Source organism: Physcomitrium patens, chromosome 2 (assembly GCF_059467195.1).
Source record: "Physcomitrium patens ecotype Gransden chromosome 2, ASM5946719v1, whole genome shotgun sequence".
Classification (NCBI taxonomy): domain Eukaryota; kingdom Viridiplantae; phylum Streptophyta; class Bryopsida; order Funariales; family Funariaceae; genus Physcomitrium; species Physcomitrium patens.
The window spans coordinates 23,044,234-23,068,273 of record NC_143411.1 but is presented as its reverse complement, the minus strand read 5'-3'; the positions used below and the strand labels follow the sequence as shown (position 1 = coordinate 23,068,273).

General features: G+C 39.0%; 4 protein-coding genes across 6 annotated transcripts; 1 reads left to right on the top strand and 3 right to left on the bottom strand.

Moving 5' to 3' along the window:
- Positions 1-655: 655 nt before the first annotated feature.
- Positions 656-1,839, bottom strand: LOC112276752 (large ribosomal subunit protein bL9c). The gene has a single exon (XM_024508400.3). It carries the CDS (start codon positions 1,623-1,625, stop codon positions 1,017-1,019), a length of 609 nt encoding a protein of 202 aa, XP_024364168.2. The 5' UTR covers positions 1,626-1,839; the 3' UTR covers positions 656-1,016.
- Positions 1,840-3,214: 1,375 nt separating this feature from the next.
- Positions 3,215-4,064, bottom strand: LOC112278708 (50S ribosomal protein L9, chloroplastic-like). The gene has a single exon (NM_001378217.1). It carries the CDS (start codon positions 4,006-4,008, stop codon positions 3,400-3,402), a length of 609 nt encoding a protein of 202 aa, NP_001365146.1. The 5' UTR covers positions 4,009-4,064; the 3' UTR covers positions 3,215-3,399.
- Positions 4,065-9,650: 5,586 nt separating this feature from the next.
- Positions 9,651-11,594, top strand: LOC112279155 (large ribosomal subunit protein eL18y). Its single transcript, XM_024513308.3, has 5 exons — positions 9,651-9,694; positions 10,209-10,298; positions 10,480-10,608; positions 10,822-11,004; positions 11,357-11,594. Exons 1-5 carry the CDS (start codon positions 9,692-9,694, stop codon positions 11,510-11,512), a joined length of 561 nt encoding a protein of 186 aa, XP_024369076.1. The 5' UTR covers positions 9,651-9,691; the 3' UTR covers positions 11,513-11,594.
- A 732-nt stretch (positions 11,595-12,326) lies between these two features.
- LOC112279153 (ABC transporter G family member 31) lies at positions 12,327-17,637 on the bottom strand. Of its 3 annotated transcripts, XM_024513307.2 has the most exons (4): positions 17,484-17,637; positions 16,562-17,341; positions 14,183-16,404; positions 12,327-13,940 (listed from the first exon to the last, which is right to left on the bottom strand). In XM_024513307.2, exons 2-4 carry the CDS (start codon positions 17,031-17,033, stop codon positions 12,429-12,431), a joined length of 4,206 nt encoding a protein of 1,401 aa, XP_024369075.1. In that variant the 5' UTR covers positions 17,034-17,341; positions 17,484-17,637; the 3' UTR covers positions 12,327-12,428. The 3 variants fall into 3 exon arrangements, with proteins under 3 accessions (XP_024369075.1, XP_024369074.1, XP_090104472.1); XM_024513306.3 differs by having other exon boundaries at positions 16,562-17,616; XM_090248346.1 differs by lacking the exon at positions 12,327-13,940 and having other exon boundaries at positions 14,278-14,451; positions 14,546-16,404; positions 16,562-17,634.
- Positions 17,638-24,040: the final 6,403 nt, after the last annotated feature.

Here is a 24,040-nt window from a genome sequence, read left to right as displayed (position 1 = left end):
GTCCATCAGGGGAGGATATCCCTTTGCCCTTTACAAGAGAATTCCTGCCCCACCAGTTTATCACAGGCTCACTCCACACAATTCCGACCCCGCTTCATGCTCCGAAGTTTTGAGGAAACATTTCTGATCTAGGCACAGCTGGGAGCCTTCCTACTAACCCAGTTGTGCCCTAATTCAGAACAAAAAAGATCCCAGAAATGTGAATCCTAATAGGGGCAACATATCACTATGCACACTTGTATTATCTGAACACACAGACGCGGCTGACATCGAAAGAGAGTCCTTGCTTCACATGCAAATCGGTTTCACAACTAGAACGGATTTACAATACAACAGACAATCCATTTCTGAGCCATTCTTAAGGACCGGAGCAGTCGTAGCCAACGAAGAGAAAATGGCTGTGAAGTTGCACCTTGTCACAACATTCGTATTGAAGTTATCTTCAGGATATTACCACAATGTATGTGATTGGGCAGGAGGTTCTAAATTACTTCGGAGTTCTAAATTACGGAATGACATGTACACTAAACCCGGAGGATTGATACTGGTAAAAGCAAACTCCAATGCAATGAACCATGATAAGTGAACACGTTGATGTGGGCAGGACACATGCAAGAGTGATAAAGTGGGGGGGGAGAATGCTCACAAAGCAGCATTCTATAGAAATTGTAATATCAAGCAAGAGATGCTGATCTTCAATTATGACGCTCAATGAACTATGTCGCATCACTGATGGTAACCTAATAATAATAATAATAATAACCTTAACCCAGGAAAGTCGTGCCGGTACCTACATTGTGCAAGAGAATTGCTCTGTTTCTATCAAAACCATGTGTACCTTCGACTTAGACCACATCGGCCCTAAGAAGGCTGAGTATACGACTAAAAGAAGCTAGAACTCTTGACCTAAGTTTGTGCGCGACCTTCAACTTAAGTCTGAAGCCCCAAGAAATAGTTGTCTTCGACAAATTAAGAAAGGGGAGAAAGAACAAACCAAACTGAATTGAGGGTTTCCATTACTGCCCAACCACGTTAATCTTCACCTGCGCTATCACCTCCGGGTGCAACCTTATCTCCACCGAGTACTGCCCAATCTCTCGCACCTCCGGAACCGTCACGTCCCTCTTATCCACCTCCTGCTTCGTGTTCGCCCTAATGATGTCCACAATGTCCTGCGACGTTACCGACCCAAATATCTGCTTCCCTTGTCCTCCCCTCTTCCTCCGCAGCGTCAAAATCCCCGCATTCTGCAGCACCCTCGCCACACTCTCCGCTTCCGCCTTCACGGCCTTCCTCTCCTCCTCCTTCCGCACCTCCTCCAACCGTATGGCCTTCAAAATCTCCGGAGTCGCCAGCTTCGCCTTCCCGGTGGGATACAGAAAATTGCGAAAGTAGCCGGTCTTCACAGCAAGAAGAGCTCCAGACTTGCCGAGATACTCCACATCCTCGGTGAGGATAACCTGTCGCCGCTTCTGCACTCGCTTGTCAGCCACCACCGAGAGGGGTTGGTGCGTTGGGCTGGCACTGGTGGTGGGTGCCGAGGAGGCAGGCTTCTGGCAGGAACTCTGAGCTCGCAAGCCTTCGAAGGAGGGCAAGAGAGCGGACGACGCCATGGTGTTCGCCATCGCCGTTGCCGGCGTTCCAAGATTGCTGAAAACGCTAACAATGAGTCAGAATTCGCTTCCACAGACGTCCCCACCTCTTCAGCTCCTGAGAGTATAGCAGCAGTGTGTCCTCATTTCACGACCCTTCCAAAGCTTTGGATAAGGCAATGGTTCTCAGCTGCAAAATGTGGACAGAAACCGAAAGATAACTGATGATGTGGAACGAGTTGCTCGTCACCCGTTTCGCTCAAGAATAACACCGCGAATAGAGAGCTTTTCGCTTAAAGTTAGGTAATCAAACAAAAGTTATTGATCACGTGACAATGAAAATGAAGGAAACAGTTGCGCTGAAGGTGGACGAGGAGTTCCCTCCTGACATGCTTCAGTTCTTTGAAAGTGTTTGAAAGTCTCAGAACTGCTTGTTATCTCGCTATTCATGGAATAATTGCGTGCAATGGTGGATTACCTGCACTCTAATTTCTAACCACGCACAGCTCCCATCGACATTCATTCAATTTGACCAACTTCAGCCTCTGAGTCAACACTAAGAATTTTGAAGTGCCAACTTTTATGACTCACAGACTATTTCTCATTCCTGTGGCAGAACTCAGTACGTTGTGGATTTCACAGGTATTGAACATCCATAGAAATGGTCTGGAAGTTAGTGATAGGCTTGGTGTGAAGAACTACATTGAAAGTGGCCATCCATAAAGCTATACAATCGTCACAGTCCTCGGTGTAAAATGACATTGCAGCAGAAATTAGTTGACCAAACGGACTCAGGGTTTCCCGGCTCAACTGCAAGCCATCAAACCTTAACTCGAATCAAGATCTATTTATCATACCGCTTCTGAATTAAACTACTTGTTGTCTTCAGTAGAATTTGGCGGATCTCATTAATCGGTAGGCACGTTACACCACTAACCTCGGCCAGAATATGCCAGAAATGCAATGCTGAGACTGAAAACATTTTCGGAACGTGTCCCTCAAACAAGTTGAAATATGAATCGAGGTAAAAACAATACCACTATCAGCACGTCAGCAAAGTGGCGATTTCTAAATGTCATTTCAGCGAAGGCACTTCGAACATGAAGGAACCCTCAGTTCATGAGTCATAGATACACCAATGTGCAGTCAAACCAAGTATCCGAGAATCCTAATCCAAAGTAACCCAAATCTTGAACAATCAAGCAATTCGTGTCGTATAGAATAGACACGGTATACACGAAGTTTTGAGAGAAGCTAACTCGCTGCAACAACTGCACTCTGATGTTGGCAAATGAGTGAGGTGCGCACTTAAAGCTTTCTCAGGACCAATTGACGCACGCTCTTCGAAATCCATTTGCCGTGAGACACATCTAACACCATTTTGTGACTTGAAAAAGAAAAAGACTCACAGACACATTAACAGAATCAACATGTCGGGTATCAAGTGGAATGCCAATTTAATAGCAGAAGACTACTGCTTCAACACAAGCTGAGCACAACACATTATTCAAATCAACAAAACATCAATGACAAATCATGCATGACCTAAAATTGACTTTTGAAGTCTCATGAAGCCCAAGGGAACTATGATGAATTCCAGACAAGAATTGAAAAATCGGTACTAGAACAAAACGAGCGTTGGCCTTGATATCTGAGTTGATAAAAGTTACAAGAAATAATATCCTGAGCTACAGGTTGTGGAAACCCCATAATCAGCCTGAAGAGCTCCTGCTGTAACATGCAGGCTAAAGCAAAGAAGAAGAAGCAGCGAGGGAGGAATGTAACCAAATTGAATTCAGGATTCGCATTACTGCCCAACCACGTTAATCTTCACCTGCGCTATCACCTCCGGGTGCAACCTTATCTCCACCGAGTACTGCCCAATCTCTCGCACCTCCGGAACCGTCACGTCCCTCTTATCCACCTCCTGCTTCGTGTTCGCCCTAATGATGTCCACAATGTCCTGCGACGTTACCGACCCAAATATCTGCTTCCCTTGTCCTCCCCTCTTCCTCCGCAGCGTCAAAATCCCCGCATTCTGCAGCACCCTCGCCACACTCTCCGCTTCCGCCTTCACGGCCTTCCTCTCCTCCTCCTTCCGCACCTCCTCCAACCGTATGGCCTTCAAAATCTCCGGAGTCGCCAGCTTCGCCTTCCCGGTGGGATACAGAAAATTGCGAAAGTAGCCGGTCTTCACAGCAAGAAGAGCTCCAGACTTGCCGAGATACTCCACATCCTCGGTGAGGATAACCTGTCGCCGCTTCTGCACTCGCTTGTCAGCCACCACCGAGAGGGGTTGGTGCGTTGGGCTGGCGCTGGTGGTGGGTGCCGAGGAGGCAGGCTTCTGGCAGGAACTCTGAGCTCGCAAGCCTTCGAAGGAGGGCAAGAGAGCAGGCGACGCCACGGTATTCGCCATCGTCACAGCCAGTGTTCCAAAATCGCTAGGAAATTCCCAGATCCTGAAGCTCCTGCTCTTCACGCACGCCCCTGCAAGCGATCCTCTCTGCCTGCTGCGGACTCTCCATGGCAAGCACTCCAGATAAGGCGACAGTTCCATTTGGAACCGTTGGATGATAGTTCTCTAACGTCGTCGCTTATCCAGAATAGATGAATGAGGAACTCGGGATCCTACGATCCGCGAGACTTCCCTGGAAAGCTTGGAGAAGTTAGGAGGCAGAGCCATCAGCTTCCTTTAAAAATAACCCACCATTACCTTATGTGTACAATTAGTATGAACCTCATAGAAAAGCAATAAATTCCTGCATTCTGAATCCATGTCGGAATCGAATTTTCCAACAAACATTAAATTGTATCAAAAATCAAAACGAAGACTACTAGTTAGTAAATGTTTTGGGTACGCCTTTGCATATAGTGTTTCTTTTGACATAATTATGTCAACCCTTCTTGTGGAATTGTGGCATTGTAGAAGAAAAAAAATTACTTTTTGGATCATACATTGAATCAATATTGTCATTAGTTAGTTCAATTCATATCATTTTAAGAGAAGAATCTTATTTTTTATTTAGAAAATTCAAAGCATTTGGAATGAGATTTGAAGCAATCTTAAAAAAAATTGATAGAGATATCACTGCAAAAACAGAATTAAAGAATGTAAAACAAAGAATACTTCCTATATTAGTATGTGCTATGAAATACTAACAACTTGCAAACAATATCGATTCAAATAGTATATATATATATATATATATATATATAAGAGATATACTAATTATTAGTGATTATATATATATATATATATATATGTAGTATTTTTTTCAAATAATGCAAAATAATTATTTTATATGCCAAACATCATTACTTTGGATGAATTTAATTTACAAGACATTGTATGCAATAATTATTTATACAAAATGAAAAAAATGAAATAGAATGGTGTATGTCAAATTAATACATCAAGAAAGTCTAGAATTATAAATGACCTCATACAAAGTCAATATGACCTAATGCAAATTGATGCAAATTGATGCAACTAAGGCTTAAATTGCATACATACAAAGGAGAACCACAAGCAATAACGAAACGACTTTAAAGATGTGTCTGAAAATAATTATAGACATGTTAACGAAATATTGACCGTGTGATTTCATAATAGAAATTGGAATTGAGAATAAAAACTTAATTTGGATCAATCTAAAAAAATTCAAGAAATTTGTATAGTTGTAAAAAACTATATTAAAAAACATTTTATTTATTAGATCATTTGATATTTTAGATCACTAGAAGAAAAAACTTGTTTTGGTTGTTAAAGGAAAAATGATGAAATACTAGATAGCATGCATAAATTGCTAAAGGTAACAGAATATCCATAAAGAATTATTATCTCTCATTATTAAAATAACACTATATGAATGGTTTAGGCAAATGAAGATAAGTATATATATAAAAAATAAAAATAAAAAATAAAAAAAATGCTAAAGATGGATTTAAAATCTTGTTGTAATTAATTAATTTTATAACACAAATTCCATAAAAGATAACATTTATAAAAAATATGGATATTTCAATTATGGTGTTATGTCATTTGATTTTTAAACTGTAAGTTGAATCCTTTAATATATAATATATGATATTTTTAAGAACACATAAATAATTTTGTGATTTTCCATTTAAATAAAATCTGAATTTTTTGAGACGACAAAAGATTATTAATTCTGTGTACATTTTGTTCTGAAAAAACCACAAGAATAGTTACAAACAAACAAAAATAAAACAAAATAAAATTAATTGATTATATTTTTTTGTATTATTGATTATCTTTTTGGATTATAACAATCAAGCTAAAAAATAATTCCTAAAAATCAATGAAACATGATTTAAAAAGTAAAAAATAAAACTAGTACATATATATATATATATATATATTAAATCTATGATGTGAACAAATATATATATATATATATATATATATATATCTTTGTACCCCCCCCCCCCCGTTTATTATTTTTACTCATAAACATCTACATCTGCAATACTATAAAACAATAAACACCTGTACAACATTCAACAATTTACTTCATTAAATGCAACATAATTACAAAAGTTAATATTGTCTTATTGTAATGCTTACATATTCTTGTAGCATCCAATTGGTTTTGAAAAATAATAATAATAATACTTGGAATATATTTTTCTGTAAAATGTTTTTGAATTTTTAAAAAAAATCTTGTATATAAGGATGTACAAATTTTTTTCTTCAGAGTAAAAAAAATTAACACTTTATATGCAAACATCACTTGAATAGTTAAATTAGGATAATACTATAAAAATATAAAATTATAGTGATTTATTTTATTGTATTATGTAAGTCTATATGCCAATATAATTTATGTAGTATATACAATATACAAAATCCACAATAATCTACTTGTGCTACAATTTTGTTTTAATATCTATATATTAAAATTTCTAAAAAAATAATATGAATAAAAAGAATTAAATAAGTTTAAAATAAAATATGTAATATGCATTTGATATTATTTTTAGAAAATCAATTCCAATTTTCATTATTTTTTTTAATTAAATTTTGATAGTTTTACAAAGAGAAAGAACTTAATTATAGTTTGTTTATTGTAACTTTTTCAGTGCAAATAGTTATTTAATTTTTAATTTTTAAAAAAGATTCCATTATAATAATTTTCTTGTTTTTTTTTTGTTTTTTACCTCATATTAGGAATAGATGAAGAAAATATTAATATAAAAACATATGTTTTTGGTAATATGTGCCAACTATTTTTTATTAATAAAAAAATAAAATTATTTAAAATAAAAATAAAATAATTCATAAAAAAAACTAGTTTAAAAAATACCTATAAATGTTATAACTTAATATATATATATATATATATATATAAATTGTGATATGAAATTGATTTATATGAGTTTAAAGTAAATTTAAGTAATAAAATAAAATGAAATAAGTGAATGTTTAAACTTTATCACTTTTTTATTAAAGTTTTAAAAATAATACACTTTTATAATTTATACATATACACATACAAAAAGAAACCTTGTATAATTTATATATCTTAATTAATATTTCTTGCTTAGTTAATAATATTTTTTATAATAAAGGTTTTTCTTAGGTTATGAACTTATAATCTTGCTTTGTGCTTAATTATTAAAAAAATTAAAGATATAATTTTATAATTTATGTATTGATTTCTTATCTAATAAATAAGCAAATGTAGGTTCAACAAGAATAGAGATCATTTGTTCATGCATTTATAATTTAGGATAGATGAATATAGGTCCAACAAGAAATATTCTATTTTAATTAGATGGATTGACAACTTTGATACATCTAGAAGTGGATGTGTATTTTGATCTTGGAAACCTAATCCTAATTGTATCCATATTTAAATTCTTTGGAAGCAAAGTATCAAATCCAATCTGATCTCATCTTGTAAATTGCATTATTCAAGATAAGACACACAATAGTGGAGCATCAAGCCATATGGACTTGGGTTCCAATTAGTTTGCTTGCAACCTTCAAGTGACAATATTTTCAAACAAGCAAAAGATATGATGTTGCTATCTAATCCTTGCAGAAATCTTTATTTGAGAGGGTTAGTTCTTCCAACATCACACAACACTTGCCAATATTTGAGATGCCCTAGTAACTTCCTTTACAACCACTAAGTTCTATTGTGACCAGCCATTAGAAAATGTGGTTTTTGATAGTAAGGCCAACATCCATGAATATGCATTGATTAAATCCTATAATAGATCCAATCAATCTCACTATTTGCACATTATTACAAAGTCCTATAACTCTTAGAGCCTCCTCCATACTTTGGTACAAATCAAGTTCATTCAAAAGCTAACATTTCTTTGCTATACTTGCAATTCTTGACTCTTTTGTGTTTCTCTTCAAATTTCATACTTCTGACTTGGCAATTTCAAATGGACTATTTATAGTCTTAGTTAAGATTCCTTCATCATTTTTTAAACACTTACAAGCATTTGATAAAGCTTCTCCAAGTCTGTCCTTAGTATGTCTTTGATGTAATATTTAACTATCAATCATATTACTTGAAAATTATAAAACTTCATAATCTAATTTATATTATAAAATCTCACATAATTTATAAAAATATTACCTACCAAAATTATATATTGATTAAGATATCTTCATGTGTATATAACTTTTTATGTAGGAAAAATATATCTTGCATATATTGTAACTGTTTACAAATAACATTGTATTTTAGAAAGTGACATTTAGAAAATCCTACCATTTGAACTATTATGAAATGTCCAAATGTTACAAGTTGCCTTAGTTGTCATTATTATTGTACATTTTTTATGTATACAATAATATTTGTTTATTTATAGATATATATCAAAATCATATATTTCTGTTTTAAAATATGTATTTAAAAAAATAAAAATTATTATAAAAATTATTTTTTATTATATAAATATAAAAAATATATATATGTATTTAATACTTGCTTAAAAAACCAACATCATTTATGTTGTTGCCACAAATTATCAGTACTTATTGATGATTATAATGTCACTATTTATAATTATTTTTGCTACTTGCCATTGATGCAATTGATAATGTCATTGATTGATATTCACTATAATAATGAATTACAATAAATTTCAATACAAAAAATATAGCCAAAAATAAAATAAATATATATTTTTTGGACATGAAAAAAATATCAATATACAAAAATAGAAACATACACATTTAAGAAAATTTTAAAAAGATATTGTAAAAAATAATAAAGTAACATTTAATTGTGTTATTAAAATCTGAAAATAAAACTATTTTAAATGATTTAGTTAACAAAAATATGTCTATATTAAAGTTTAATAAAAAATTCAATTTGTTATATTCAGAAGAAAAAAATTGATATAAAAAATTAATATAATACATCAATAATTTGTTTCAACATATTACATCCAAAGCAAAACAAAGTGAAATAAAGCTAATATATGCATATATATATATATATATATATATGAATGTTAAATAGACCTATATTTTTATTAAATAGACCACCCTTGATGAAGAATATGATTATTATGATGATTGTGGTTGATTTTTATTGGTTGCAAGTCTAATAATGGAGAAATAAATCCAAAAATCATTATTATTTTTCATGCTAGTTAGGATGGGTGAGTTGATTTAGTAAAACATTGGATTTATTTAGCATTCCCTTAAACATAAATAAACATTTATATATATATATATTTATTTATTTACTGATATACATGTCAACTTTTAATCTCATACGTGTATTATAACATTGATTTTCAACACTCCTCTACGTCCCCCTAAACTATTGTTGAACATTTTGTGCAGAGAACCCATCAGAAACTTCCTAGAAGCGTCTTCTTCAGGAGACATGCAACAACGTCCTACTTTCCTTTGGATGCCGTCAGATCAGACCTCCATCCAACGACAAATCTAGTCTCTATCACTCACCGTTCGATCATGAGTCTTAATCCGACGGTTGAACAGCTGGACCTGGTATTGGCCTTAGGGCTGGAGTTGGCATTCGCTGAATCTCTTTGAACCCTCCCGCTTCGACCTACTGACTTTCCAATCCCTTGTTGCAGCGATGGTGAGCTCCCCTCTCTCCCTTTCGCCACCATGTTTTGAATCCCTGCTCGTATTCTTGCCCTCGTTCTCGTTTTTTTTTCTCGTTTTTACGGTATCCGATTTGGGTAACTGACGTGTTTCCTTCAGAGTTTTAGGTTTGGAATTAGAAATTAGTGTGTGATGGTTGACGCATTTCTCCGAGTGTATACAGTGTGCTTGCTCCGTGAATCGTCTTGGTTGAGTCAGTTAGGATCGTAATTGAGTTGGTGGTTTAGGGTTTAAGTGGGCTTGGGTTCGATGGGTTTTGGGCCTAGATTGCGTGTGCTCCACAAGCGAAAAGTGTTCAAATAATGCGTTTGAGTTTTTATTTTTCTCCTTCTTTTTTGAGCTTGTTCACGAGCTGTGATCGATGAAGCAGCATGTCGCGTCGCGTTCCTGTCGGTACACGTAGACGAGAGTTTTGATGCAGTTACAGTTCCCTTAAGTGAATTCGCATTGTCGTAGGTGCTGAGGCTTTATTCTGTTTCGGCGTGTAGGGTATAGATTTGAAGGCCGGGGGTCGCAACAAGAAGACCAAGCGTACAGCGCCCAAGAGCGACAATGTGTACCTGAAGCTTCTTGTGAAGGTACTCCCCAAGAAGCATTGCTTGTTTTAATAGTTGTCTATCCGAATTTACTCTTCGAAACCTGAGTTTCAATTAGGGTTTTCTCGTGGATTGTTTGACTACACTATTGGGCAGTCAAGTTATTTTTTCTTTTAGTTACTTTCATTTCTTTTTTGTTGAATGGTGTGATTATTTTTCGCAGCTGTATCGGTTCCTGGTCAGGAGAACCGATGCCCCTTTCAATTCAGTTGTCTTGAAGCGCTTGTTTATGAGCCGTATCAACCGACCTCCCATTTCTATGTCTCGTCTTGTGAAGTACATGACCGGCAAGGTATGATGTGAATTTGATTCTAAAAGTTTCTTTCGGATTTTACGAGACTTAGTATGCATGTTACCTACTTCCTTCACAGGGCAGTGCGCAGGTTTCTGCAGCAGGACTTCCAAGATGTAAGCTTTGTTATTTTGATCAATCTCTTAGAAGTATTTGCTCCACGTTAGTAACCTTTGGATTTACGTGTTTAACGTGCGTTGTTCGAATTTGCAGGAAGGAAAAATTGCTGTTATCGTGGGTACTGTCACTGACGACACTAGAATCTACGAAGTTCCAGCTTTGAAGGTGGCTGCTCTTCGATTTACCGAAACAGCTCGTGCTCGTATCTTGAAGAGCGGAGGGGAGGTTTTGACTTTCGACCAGCTTGCCCTGAGAGCTCCGACTGGATCCAATTGCGTAAGCTTACTTGCTGAAATTCTACGAGTGTTAGTCAATCTATTCCTTTTCTTATTAGCAGTCCCAGTTAGGCCAAGTGTTCGGTCGGTGAGCAAGGCGAGAACAAATAGGTCTTAGATACATTTTTGTTGATTCTTAGTAGTAGTTTGTTGCCACCTGCTCCGATTAATGCAAGGCTTTCTAGTCTGACCCTGCGTGGTGATCATCTGTGTCATCTTGTACCACTAAGATTTTTGTCCTCTGATTTATTATTAGGTTCATATCATTCCGGAGTGTATATGATTTGTTTAACGAGCTCTAGTGCCTTCTGTATGGTCATCGGAGTAGTAATCACACTTTTTCTACTGTGAAGGTATTGCTGAGGGGACCTAAGAATGCTCGTGAAGCCGTGAAGCACTTCGGGGCACCTGGTGTACCACAAAGTCATGCCAAGCCCTATGTGCGATCCAAAGGACGCAAGTTTGAGAAGGCTCGTGGGCGCCGTAACAGCAGAGGTTTTAAGGTTTAGGCATGGTTCTCTCACTGTTTGGATAAGATATTTCTACACATGCTCGTGTACGCTGAGTTTATAATGATCCCATTACCTCCAACTGCACGACTCCGTGTCCTCAACTGACTGTTTCCGGTGTTTATCTGCGATGGTGAATACACAGTTTATAATCCTTGGCACTGGTCATTGTTTGTTTTACTCCTACATGATTATCAACTAAATTGACACACAACATGCAAACTTAGTGAGCTCTGATGCTATTATCAAAAAAGGATATGTTTTTTAGAGCAGCTTTGTTAGCAAATTTAATTTACTGGTAATTATACCTATTTTACAATCATATGACATGTTTTTGGTGGGCTATCATCTGTTATTGATTGTTTGCAATGCGGTCATTTTACACCTATAATCCTCTCACGAAAATAATTCTATGTTGCTTGTATCTTGAAATTTGTACTCGGATGTCAATAATTAAAGAAAGAACTCGTACTCATGCCTCCAGCTCCATGTAGTTGGGAATGACTTGCATCTCAGTGGACACTAATTTTGAAAACAAAAAGTCTTAAATTTGAATAGGAAGGAGGGATTAAACATAAAAATGGGTAGTTGTGTGAATTTGCGTTGCATTACCAGTTTGTAAGGTAATAATAATTATTTTATTCCTATTTCTTTGTCTTTCTTTTTCCCTTCCTTTCAGAAAATGGACATGGAAAATGTGGTGAAGTGGCTAATGACGTTGAACAAATTGAAATTTGTTTCCAATAAAATGTTTGTTACTCTAAATTTTTATTTAGTCATTTATTCAAAAAGTTAAAAACGTGTAAACAATAGGTCCAAGGAAAAACAATACCATTCTCTGCATGGTATGACTTTTAAGCTTTATTTGTTTTGGCACTTACATCCATTGCAACAAAAAGAATTCACTTGTATTTTACTACCTGTTTTGATAATTCAAATATTTGATTGAATATGCAAACACACTCCAAAACACAAACAAAAATACCAACAGAACTACAACAACAATGCCCAACCAGTCATATCTATAACCCAAATATAGATGAATAAATTCTTCAATAGTGATGTTTTTTCCATATCCAGGTGCATCAATTGTAGAAGTCATGTTCCCTAACTGAGAACTTATGAGACCATAAAGAGTCCATGCAACTGGGCATAACCAATAATACCAACTCCACCATGCAGGCATTGATGCTTTGGGTATCAAAAAACCTGCAAAAAGATTCCACAAAGAGTAAAATCCAGAAGAAGTCACAGCTGCTAATTGTTGGGAGGGGGTTAATCCTACAGCCATCATGCCATAGAATGTGAAATATGTGAATGTCAAAAACATGTAAAAGAAGTACCAAAAAAACTTTGAGGCTGTCCATTCAAAATGGATCATACTGTATGTGACAACTGCATAAAGAATAGTTTGAACAAATATGTAGGGAATTTCAATAAGTCCTTGACCAAGAGCATAAGGAATTGGCCCATACATGCCAGCAGCTCGTTCCCTATAAAAAACTGTTCTCTCTACTGATACAACTGGTTGAACACTTGAAGAATTGTTCACACCCAAGAACAATACAGATGCATAAAGCACACCCATCACATTTTGAACATCTTGTTGTTTTTGGTGTTGAAGGCCTCGTTTCCAAAAAATAGACCCAAACATCAATGCAATAATGAATGTAAAGAAAAAACGGACTGCATTGTAATATGGACTCCTCCAATATGTGATGTTTTGTTTCCAAAGACAAGCCATAAATTGCTGTTTGAAAGATTGAGAATATTTGGTATCAAACCATAGATCTTTAGTCCCTGGTTTTGTCTTGCTCAACTCTTCAACCATGGCCTTGTTTTTTTGGTGCATTTCAGATTGGAGAAAAAATGTGGTGAAATCCACATCCAACTTTTTTTCCATAGCAGGGGTTGTAACCTCCAACATCCATGTTGCAGGATTGTAACCATCAGCAATGGGGGGCACTCCTGGAATAGACGAAAAGTATTGGATCAAATCACTTGAATATTTTCCAAGGGGACCAATGTAAATGAGCTTTCCGCCTCTTTTCAGGAGTATAAGCTCATCAAATGCTTCAAAGATGTCTATGCTCGGTTGGTGGATGGTGCATACAACAGTGCGCCCTGTGTTGACTGTGTTACTAACTGTTCTCATCACTATGGCTGCAGCTCGAGCATCAAGTCCTGAGGTTGGTTCATCCATGAATATGATAGATGGGTTGGCCACAAGCTCCACTGCTATGGTGAGGCGTTTCCTTTGTTCCGTTGAAAGGCCTGAAATGCCTGGAAGCCCTACTAATGCATGTTTTATGTTATGAAGCTCTACTAGTTTCATGATTTGCTCAACAAAAGAATGTCGTGTTTCTGGTGAAATATCTGATGGCAATCGTAACCATGATGAGTATATCAGTGATTCATATACAGTAACCTGCAAAATATAAATAAAATGTCATATATATATATATATATAAAAATCAAAGATGCATGATTTTATAAAATCATTTCAACATAGTATTCTTGAAATACTATTATGGAAAAGAATTTTTTTAGATGTCTCCAAGAGATTTCATATATATATATATATATATATATATTCTTTTATTGATTACTGGAATTGTGCATTTATATCCTGAAAATATTTAAGGACAGTATTGGTTAAGAATAGCATACTTGTGGTGAATGGATATCTGTTTGTTCAACATAACCTGAAACTCTTGCAAAAGTTTCTTGAACTTTAACAAAGCCACCTACTTTCACCACTCCTTCCATAGTACCTCCTGTTTTGCGTCCAGCAAGAACATCCATTAATGTGGTTTTCCCAGCTCCACTGACACCCATTAATGCTGTTAAAACACCAGGTTGTAAGGCTCCACTTATGTTGTGGAGCAATTGTAGCTTTGATGATTTCATTCCTCTGGCAACCATTTCCAGTGGCATGTCTACAAAATATGACATGTCATCAAAAGTTATTGCCAAAGGTTGAAATGGAAGAACCATGCCAACTGACTCCTCAGAATTTTGGTGGTTATCAACCTGGATGCTACTTGTGTTGTTTGTCATTCCAATGCGTGTTTCAAACTGCTCGTTTAAAGAATTTTCCTGTGTAATTATATGTTGCCGAGTTAAAGGTTGCAAGTACTTCAATGCCAACACCAACGTCACATTAAACAAAATGGTGTACACAAACAAAGCTGCTGCTCCTATGGAATACCAATACTTTTGGGGATACATCCCTCTAGACTTGAGGATGGCCACCCACAAAGGTGTGTCTGCATTGGGACTCTTGATGTCCCATCGGATAGCGCGGAACTCATTAACAGCTATTGCGTTTTGAGCATAAGACAAAGGAGTCAACCAGTAACCCCATATCCATCCTCTTGGAACATTATCCTTGGACAAAACAAACCCTCCAAGCACCAAAAACACCAACAATGCAAAGGACCCAAAGGTGTTGGAAATGACCATTTCCCTCCCTAAAGCTCCAATAGTACGAAACAACCCAATGCCCATTTGGTGCATGAGGAAGAGTAGCAAGAAATACCGGAAGAAATGCTTAGCCTCTGGTGCAAGGCCAATGGAATAGTAGCAAATACTGGACCAGATGAGAGCTTCGGCAAAAGAGTAAGGGATGCGCATGAGCCAGCCAGGGATGCTGAACGCCCACGCCGGATAAAACATGTTGTCTCGTTGCTTGTAGAACACGGGGAGGCGCCACACGGTGAGCGTCATCTCGGTGAAAGCATTGAACATCATGTGGATCAGCGCGAAGAAGAGCGAGCTCATGTACAGGAATCCGTTTTGCTCGTCGATGGGGTGGATCCGCGTTCGGATGAAGAGCGTGGAGCAGATGAAGGAGAGCAACACTACTTGGCACGTTCGGAACACATACAGGAACTTGTTGCGCTTTATCAGTAGCCATTCCCTGTCCACGCATGCTTTGAAGATGTTCCAGCTGGAGAGTGCGTAGGGTGTCGTGATGAGAGCTTGAGGGTGTGACAAGGTTTTATCGAAGGGTTGTGACAGGTATTGCCCTTGTTCCTGACCGATTTTCGATCTTTTGAATGCAATCGCGAGTTCTTCCACCGATACGTAGCGGTAAGGACCCATGTCCTGTGACCAGTATTGGCCTTGGTCTTTTCTGGAGGTGACTTCTTGCAGGAAGTCGGCGATCCCTTTGCGGTCCGGGAGCAGGAACCCTTGCGACTCGAAAAACTCGACGCTATGTTCTCGAGGACCCATGTATACAATCCGGCCTTCTGCGAGGAGGATAATGTCATCGAAGAGTTCGAAGGTCTCTGGTGCTGGTTGTAAGAGTGCCATTAGCACTGTCCCCTGTAAGAGATGAACGAATTCTCGCGTTGATTTGACGATTTGGAACGTCGTGGAGCTGTCCAGTCCCGTGGATATCTCGTCCATGAATAACGTTTTTTTGGGCCCGACCACCATTTCTCCCGTTGTGACGCGTTTCTTTTGGCCACCGGAGATTCCTCGGAGCATGTCGCTGCCGACAACAACGTCTGCACAAACTTCAAGTCCCAGAACTTTGATGATGTAGTCCGTCGACAAGCTGTGTTCCTTGCCTTTGATTGCCGTTCCTTTCATAAATGCGTCAATGTGAGGATCTGGTTGAATTCCCAAGTGCTTCTCTCTCCGCTCCAGTTCTTCTAATAAAGTGAACCTTGAACCAACTCCTTGGCACCTTGCAGCAAAATCCAACGTTTCTCTAACTGTCAACTCTCCAATGTGGTCATCATTTTGGCCCACGTAGGCTGCAGTTCGTTGCGGAATGAAGTCCGTGAGTGGATGTCCATTATATGTAATCAATCCCTGTGTAGTCAAATCCTTGTGCAATTTTCCAGCCAACGCTAGTAGAAGAGTTGTTTTTCCACCTCCTAATGTGATGTGAAATATTGGAACTCATCTTATAAAAATTTACCAGACATTTCTGGAATCAATTTTTTTAAAAGTGTATATTATGATTTTATGAACAAAAACCTAAAACCAGCAATGATTAAACTTCATATTGAAGGTAGTGCACATGATGGTTACCAGGTGGTCCCAAAAGCAAAGTCATTCTCCCTGGTTTTAAGACACCACTCACTTCTCGTAATATGGTAAAAGGACGCTTGATAGGCGGAAGTATTCCACATGAAGCTAACACATCTTCAAACAAGTCTCGCGTGAAATTGATTAAAGAAGGAAGAGCTCTGTCTCCGACGTAAACCTCTGCATTGACAGTCAAATGGTCGAAGCGAACTTCGACAGTGGGCAACACAATGCCCACTTTATCAATCCTGTCCCTGATGTTTTGCAGTAGGAGTTCTGTGTCGTGTTGGCTTGTCGCCAGGGCATTATCCAAAATCTGTTGCCGATCATCTTGGCCCTCCAGAAGCTTCTCCAAGGAGGCCCACTCAATAGCCTTCCGTTTCTCAAGCTTATCAGAAGGTACATCATTCCAGATCCTCGACCCTCCGTGGCCGTGCGAAAACCAACTACTGTCGTAGGTGGATGGAGTTGCCATTCGAACCCTAGTTCAGATCCTTCGCTTCCTCATCAATTTCCTGTAGAGTTACAGGTGCTTGTTCGATTGCAAGCATGACCCAGCATTTTTCCGACTTCGGTATAACTCTCACTCACACCCCGAGATGGAATTCCTGAAGGGTGGACGTCAATGTCCGTGGAATACCCAGTTATCGGAACTCTTCACGTAACACTTATCCTCACATTAAGTTCTCAATATCCTTTGAGATTATTGCCGATGATGTCTTGATAAATCTGCCATGAGTTGGGTTTGAATCCGAAGTTTACAGGGACATCTTCTGGTCGCAGCTGCGACATGGGAGGCATTGTCAGACAGCATCAGAAATCATTTTTTGGGCAGAATATTTAACGCGCTTATAATTGCCCACTTACATCTGCATGAATGGGGCTGCTTGTGCAAGAGAAGGTGCCATGGTTTTGAAGAGCTTACTTCTAGGTTTGTGATCCACTCGGTGTGAAGGATCAACCCTGATCACGATCCACTCTGTTCCGGGAAATTTTTGTGGGGACAGAGACTAAATGTGGGGAGGGGGGGTTGTTTACATCTCTTCCACATCTGTGAAAGGAGTTTGAGTCTGTGAGGTGGGATTGCAAGGAATATGAACCAGAGGATCAGAACGCTAGAGCGCTTCAGATCTTGGAGAGTACTGTTCTGTAGCTGTGGATAGTTACAGTGAAAAGCTCTAAGTTGGCCTTTCTCCAGAATGGCTGGGCCGTCAAAAAGAGAGGATGCTAGTGGTGTGTGATTTATAGCATTTAAACCCCGGCAGCGCATTCACGGCTTAGCCTGACGTCTCGCAACACGTGACGGACAAGCGAGGGAAGAGTGTCGGAGAAAGTACTTTAATTGAGTGGGTCACGAAGATTGTGAGTGGTGATTACTTGCGATACACTCAGCGAATGGGACGCCCATTACAGGTTTGTTTTCTCGTATGCGCTTTGATTGGAGCTCTTCTCATAGTGAGACATCCAGGGTTTTGCCAAGAGGTGGTTTGATAACCTCGTACTTTCTTAAAATGCCTTATAAATTATTGATTGTGAAGGAAACTAGACAGACGCTACTGCTGCGCTACATTCGTAGTAATTCGACTTCCTTGAGCACATGACCTTGCATTTCTTTGCTTATTAGCCTCCCATAATTCTCAACGACTCGCGACTAGAAATCGAAACATGGAGCAAGAAGTGAACTTCTCCTGGGAAAGAATATCAGTGCTTTGACCTTTTTGTGCACTGGGACTGGCTACGAAGTTCATGTCAGGCAATGAGGTAAGAACTAATTTGAGCAGTCACGATTTCCACGATGGATGTTTCTGCACTCGGAAAGAAATGGTTGCTAACTGAAAAATCGATAGACACGGGGGGCATTCGCTGAGTGTATCTGAAGACAGGTTTCAATCTTTCCTTCTATTCAGCTCTGCCATTGCCAATCACTCCTCTAAAGGAATTTGAACTTTCACATTCTCATCGACGGGGTTCATGAGAGTAATTCGCACTAATTCGTAGCCTTCAGCGTCAATCCATATGACTGCCAGATTTAGAGGATTAGAGCAAGTCAGAACCAAGCACCGTCATGGATGCACGATCGGCGTACATTTATTCAATGATTCAGATACACGAACTAACCAAACTGAAGCCAGATCGCTGTGTTGCTTTGCTAGCTGTGGTTCGAAATACGAATACGTGATCGTTGTCAATGCCGGCACCAGTGCTCGAAACAAGTAGGATTAAATCTGTAAAACGGCACACCTGGTATTGCTCCCAGCGGAGGGCAGGGGAGTAGAGATCTCGTGTCAGTGACACTGCGGTGGCGCATCTAAAATTGAACGACACCTTGGTTTGAAGGTGAGCTTGCAGCGCTGCCAAGTGCTGCTGTATTGCGATTCCTCTTCCATAAGATCCACAACTTTCCTTCCTCCTATCACCGCTGTAATTGGATTCGGCCGGCAATCCAAATCTTGTTCCAAAATGCCAGCCGAACACTCTCCGCTGAACAGCACCATGAGATCAGCAAGATTGTGTCTATACTGAGGTTCTGGGCTTGCAGAGTGTGTCCAAGAACTTTTTTATTTCTGAAATATTCGTCAATTGTACACCTGAATTGCAACTCGTTTTGTACATGGGAATTTCCTCACACGCTTCTGTAGACGGTTTTCAATGTCCGGGGCATTGTGTTGGTACAACATCGATTGTAATTACATTACCAAGCACCTACTTCTTCACTAATCTCCAGACATTTCAATCACTTCACTTAGCACTTCAACTTCCATGAAGTATTATTACCCCCATATTTTTACTAATGCATTCATTGTTCAAAAAAACAAATTAGAAATATGTTATTGGCCCTCATTCGACCCTGCACCAATCCACACAAAATCGTCGTTGCTAAGAAATCATTCCTAGCGACATGAAAAATTCTATTTCTCAGCTTCTGGATGTTAGATGTTGCGACGTAGTTCAGAAGAAAGGCAAGCAACCACAGGAACCACGAACTTGAAACAGCATGTAAAAACAACCGAGTAGAATTCATAGTTGCATCCCAAACCCAAGGGCGACAGTTGGAATCTAGAGCGTCGTAGACATATGGATGAATAGCAAACGCTTGTGAAGATTGGAATTACAACGAACAAGTGGCAGAAGTGGGTTAGTCAGAGCCCGTCACTATTCTCATTATAGATAACCTTCTAAAGCGAACTACATGATTTGGAACGCAGAATGCTCAGATACACACCACCAGTGGTACTTGGAGCCTGATCAATCTGACGCGGAAAGCCGAGCAGAAAACGAAACGATATGGGGAGACTAGGACGAATGTGGCCCAATTCGGAGTCTAATTGAAATCACAATCGACTTCTGCTTGGCTATGATTCAGACCTGTGTCTCTTCTACCACGCAACAGTATTGACACAGAATAATCTGCAGCACGATTTAGCGGATGCAATTAGATCAGTTTCACGCTGCCAATCAAAAATTGACAATGTTCAGCGGTAGCCTTTACGGCAAAACAACAGAGGCCAATCACATACTGATCACAGAGAAACTGCTTGTAGGAAGTGCTTGCTCGCGCTACGGTTAGCATTGTTTAGACACTTCTCCACTGAAATCCTAAAACTCAATCCTCTTCCACCACTGATCACAGTCTTCATTCTCACAACCTAAAAATCAGCAAATGACCACGTTAGAGCGAGCAGAGTGTGCCCCCAAGGCCTGCAAGAAGGCACCACAGATAGAAGACAACTACTAACTGAAACCACTGGTGGAGGTTATTAGGGCCTAAAGCACTTTGAGCATGAGGTGGTTTGCCGAGAGTCTCATCACGATTGACTCATTCATGCGGGCGCCCACATTATTCATGTACAGAGCCCGAGCGCACGCCACCAGCGGAAAGAACACCAAAACGACCATGTCCAATCATGACCCAAAAGCAAAGCAGAACTGATGAATCAGACGGTCCAATTCAGCGCCGAGGTGGGGGGGGGGGGTAGCACAATGTTTACTCCCGCTTGGTTATGATGCAGATCTTCGTCTGTTATACCACGCAAGAATATCCCGCAGATGAAGAATCTGCATCATATCTTAGCGAAGGCAAAAGAGCATTCTCTCTCTCGCATGCTGTCATCGAAAATCAATTTCCTCCGCGACCAGCAGGTGTAGCAGCTACAATCAAATAGTGGGGTTGGAGTTATCCATGCCCAGAACTGATAAACCACTATACAAAGGCCTCGCTCCGGGGCTACATTCGGCAATGTTCAGGCACGCTGCCGCCGATCTCCCAGCTACTGACTCCCTCGCCACCGCCACCGCCAACACCACCGATCACGCTGCCAGATTCACCGTCTACACGGGAAATTGACTGAGCGAGGGGAGATCTCGGAAGATTAGGAGCTCAAGAATTGCACTGTGTCTTTGACGGCAGCGGAGGGGTATATACAGCAGCTGGGAATTGGAGGCTGCGGATGACGAGGCGCGGCGATGGAAAGGCACCGAAAGCGGCGCGTGTGCGCGAGATGGATACCGACGTAGTTGCCCTCTGCTTGAACTCGGTCTAAGGGTCCCGTGGTGTTGGGATCAGTCGGTTTCAGCGTCGTCGCAGCGGCAACGGGTCGTAAGCGGCGACAGGAGATCCTTTCGGTGCACTAGAAACTCATGACCTTCTTGAACAGAAAAAAAAAGAAGATAATACTATGATTGAAAGTTGGATCTGATCTAAAAGGAAAAAGGGTAGAGGAAATAATGAAATGGGTGCAAAATCAAAAAAAAGCTGTTCATTTTTAAATGGAAAAAGATGAAGCAACCATTATTGTTTGGTGGAAATATTAAGATTTGATTTTTGGTTAGTCATTCTATTATACTTAGAGGAATGGCAAGTCAATAATTTCTGATAATTTGTGATATAGAGTATGGTTTTTATCTTAATTTATATCTAGTAATGTATTTTAGAAAATGGTCATGTATCACTAGATTCAAATTAACAATAGGAATTAAAATTAAAGTTATTAAAGCATTCAAGATGTAAGAATTGAAGTTTTTTGTATTGTTATGAAAAAAAGAATATGGATTCAACTCATCTATTTGAGAAATTAGTTTGAAATCGGTTCTCTACAAAATGAGTTAAATTCACTGAGAAATTGAATATAAACTTTCTGTGTGATTCTAGAGCTTCAAGTTACTAAATCCATGTTCTATCTTTGAAATCATGCAATTTTTTCATCATCATAAAAAGCTTCAGATTTTGCCAAAAACAGTAACCCCGTTTAAGACAAAAATTTTCTATGAGTGAATTTAGAAAGGGTCATCTGGTCCAAAGCTCAGTATATTTCTTTTAAAAAATTTCATGATTTTTTACTGTGAGATTCCAACTCGTATGTATATATTATTGAATTTGGTTTGAAGTTTAGCAAAATTTATTCTTCTCAATTAAGAAGAAAAATCAAAATAAAAAATGAAACTTTTAATTTACTTGATTTGAAGGGATTAAAGGAAATTCTAATCAGAGAAGTGTATTAAATAGTCTTCATCTATATATATATATATATATATATATAGGTAGATACATACAATATAAATGATTTAAAAGTAAAATTTGTTTGCTAGGCTTCATATTTGTTTATAAGAAAAATAAAAAAAAGCTGACTTAAACAAGCATAATTGTATATCAATATGTTTGTATGGAAAGAAACTTTTGGTGCTTTTCTTATTCATACACCTAATTTCTTTTTCATTACGGTTTTTGTGCTCAATACACCAAATTTTGAATAGCAAGCTTTATCCCAACAGGCTCCCATGAAGACAAAAATAAAAAATAAAAAATAAAAACACAAATGAAAGTTAACCTCTAATAGTTTGTGATATGTGTTAGTTTTGCTCAACTCTTCATATATACGAAGGAGATAGGGTCATGAATTGAATGGCTGTGGGGTGAAGGAAGGGCCAAGGTTCGGCCAGCAGCTAAGGCTTCAGCCTGATCACAGGCTTTACACGCAGCTATCATCTAGTTTAATGCACTGAAAAGTTCGATAGAGCTGCAGGACGAGCGAAACGAAACCTCAGCCCAAAGATCTCTACACTTTTCTACCGGCTCGATTCAGCTCTCATTCACTTCGAGCTGCTAGTGATCGCACGTCAACGAATCGCTTTAGTTTTTTTGTTTTTGTTTTTGTGTTTTTTTGGGGTGAGTCGAATGACTGGGTTCGGTAGAAGTAGAGTCGTTTCTCATGCGCCGGAAAAGTTAGGCGCCTTTTATCTCCGCTTAAAGGCATTCTTTGGAGCTTGCCGGTTCTTTGGCTAGGAATTGTAGGGAGGGAATGGACGACACGCAGCCAGCATGGTCGTTGAAACTATCATCGCTGGAATCCTTTTCATTTGATTTTCCACACATGGAAACCTCGGATGCGGAGACTTGCACTTCCAGGGAAGTTTGTCAATGTCCCCGAAATCAAGCACATGCAGATTGCAATGAGATCCCCGAATCGACATGATCAGCTTCATTTAAGGGCCCCCTGTCTCGAAAAGATGCAAGCGTAAAGGAGTCTGGACCGTCTCGCCCCTGGTCGTGTGTAGAGACATTTTTGTTGTTTTGTTTTCTCATAAGGATGACGAGTTCATTGGCAGGCGCACCCGAGAGTGCACTAGAATTGTTCCGCCCCCTTTAATGGTCGAACTTAGTGCTTGAATTACGATAAGATATTCAGTGGACAACGGAATCTAGCAGGCGTCGACTAGCGGGGTCCCCGTGTTCGTTTGTAAATTTGAGAGTTAGTCAGTTTGGGGATGACGTAGACCTCAGAAGCTGCAGAATGGTCGATGTCTTGCTGGCGTCATGATAGCAACTAATCTGGCCCCATTAAGACTCACGCAACATAAATCGGTTGTCTGCTTGCTCATTATCGTGAGCTTTTCTCGAAAGGTTCGGACTGATGAGGTGGCAGGTGGTTGAAAAATAAGCATTCGCACATCAGTGTGTTCGGCGTCAGTCTCAGAATCTCGGTTGCGTGTTCACTGAAATTGCGTCCTCTCACCATACATCGGCCTGTCCCTTGTGATAGATGTGAGGATTACGAACTTCTCAAATTTTGGTGCCTGGTTGGATACTACGTGGGATCACATCCTCAGACCACATCTGTGCAAAACTTCCTTTGGTGGCCCTGGTTCTGATCATTTCAATGATTTTGGCTATCGTGCGGTGCCGCTGTCCACACAATTGAATCAGCTGTCGTTTCCACCGCACTCAGGTCGTCGAAAATTACCATTACTTGAGGACCACATTCTTGGTTGCGTCGCTACATGAGTTTCCCTGAAACGGTAAAGAATTATTCATCACCACTAGGAAACGGGTAAAATTGCAAGAGGCAGCAGTGTGAATCAGCTGCATGCACAGAAGAAACAAGCATAAAGATCAGCAGGGCGGTTGATTTCGAACTTGGTGTAAATGTGTGCTCAGTAGGTTGCAACGCTGCAACTGACAGAGTACATTTTGGGGTCGCCGTGCAT

Coding starts and splice junctions, on each gene's coding strand:
- LOC112276752 (XM_024508400.3), bottom strand. CDS start 1,625: ATGGCGAACACCATGGCGTCGTCCGCTCTCTTGCCCTCCTTCGAAGGC.
- LOC112278708 (NM_001378217.1), bottom strand. CDS start 4,008: ATGGCGAATACCGTGGCGTCGCCTGCTCTCTTGCCCTCCTTCGAAGGC.
- LOC112279155 (XM_024513308.3), top strand. Junction 10,299..10,479: donor ACCTGAAGCTTCTTGTGAAG/GTACTCCCCAAG, acceptor TATTTTTCGCAG/CTGTATCGGTTCCTGGTCAG. Junction 10,609..10,821: donor TGAAGTACATGACCGGCAAG/GTATGATGTGAA, acceptor TCGAATTTGCAG/GAAGGAAAAATTGCTGTTAT.
- LOC112279153 (XM_024513307.2), bottom strand. CDS start 17,033: ATGGCAACTCCATCCACCTACGACAGTAGTTGGTTTTCGCACGGCCAC. Junction 16,405..16,561: donor TTTGCTTTTGGGACCACCTG/GTAACCATCATG, acceptor ACATCACATTAG/GAGGTGGAAAAACAACTCTT. Junction 13,941..14,182: donor CAGATATCCATTCACCACAA/GTATGCTATTCT, acceptor TATATTTTGCAG/GTTACTGTATATGAATCACT.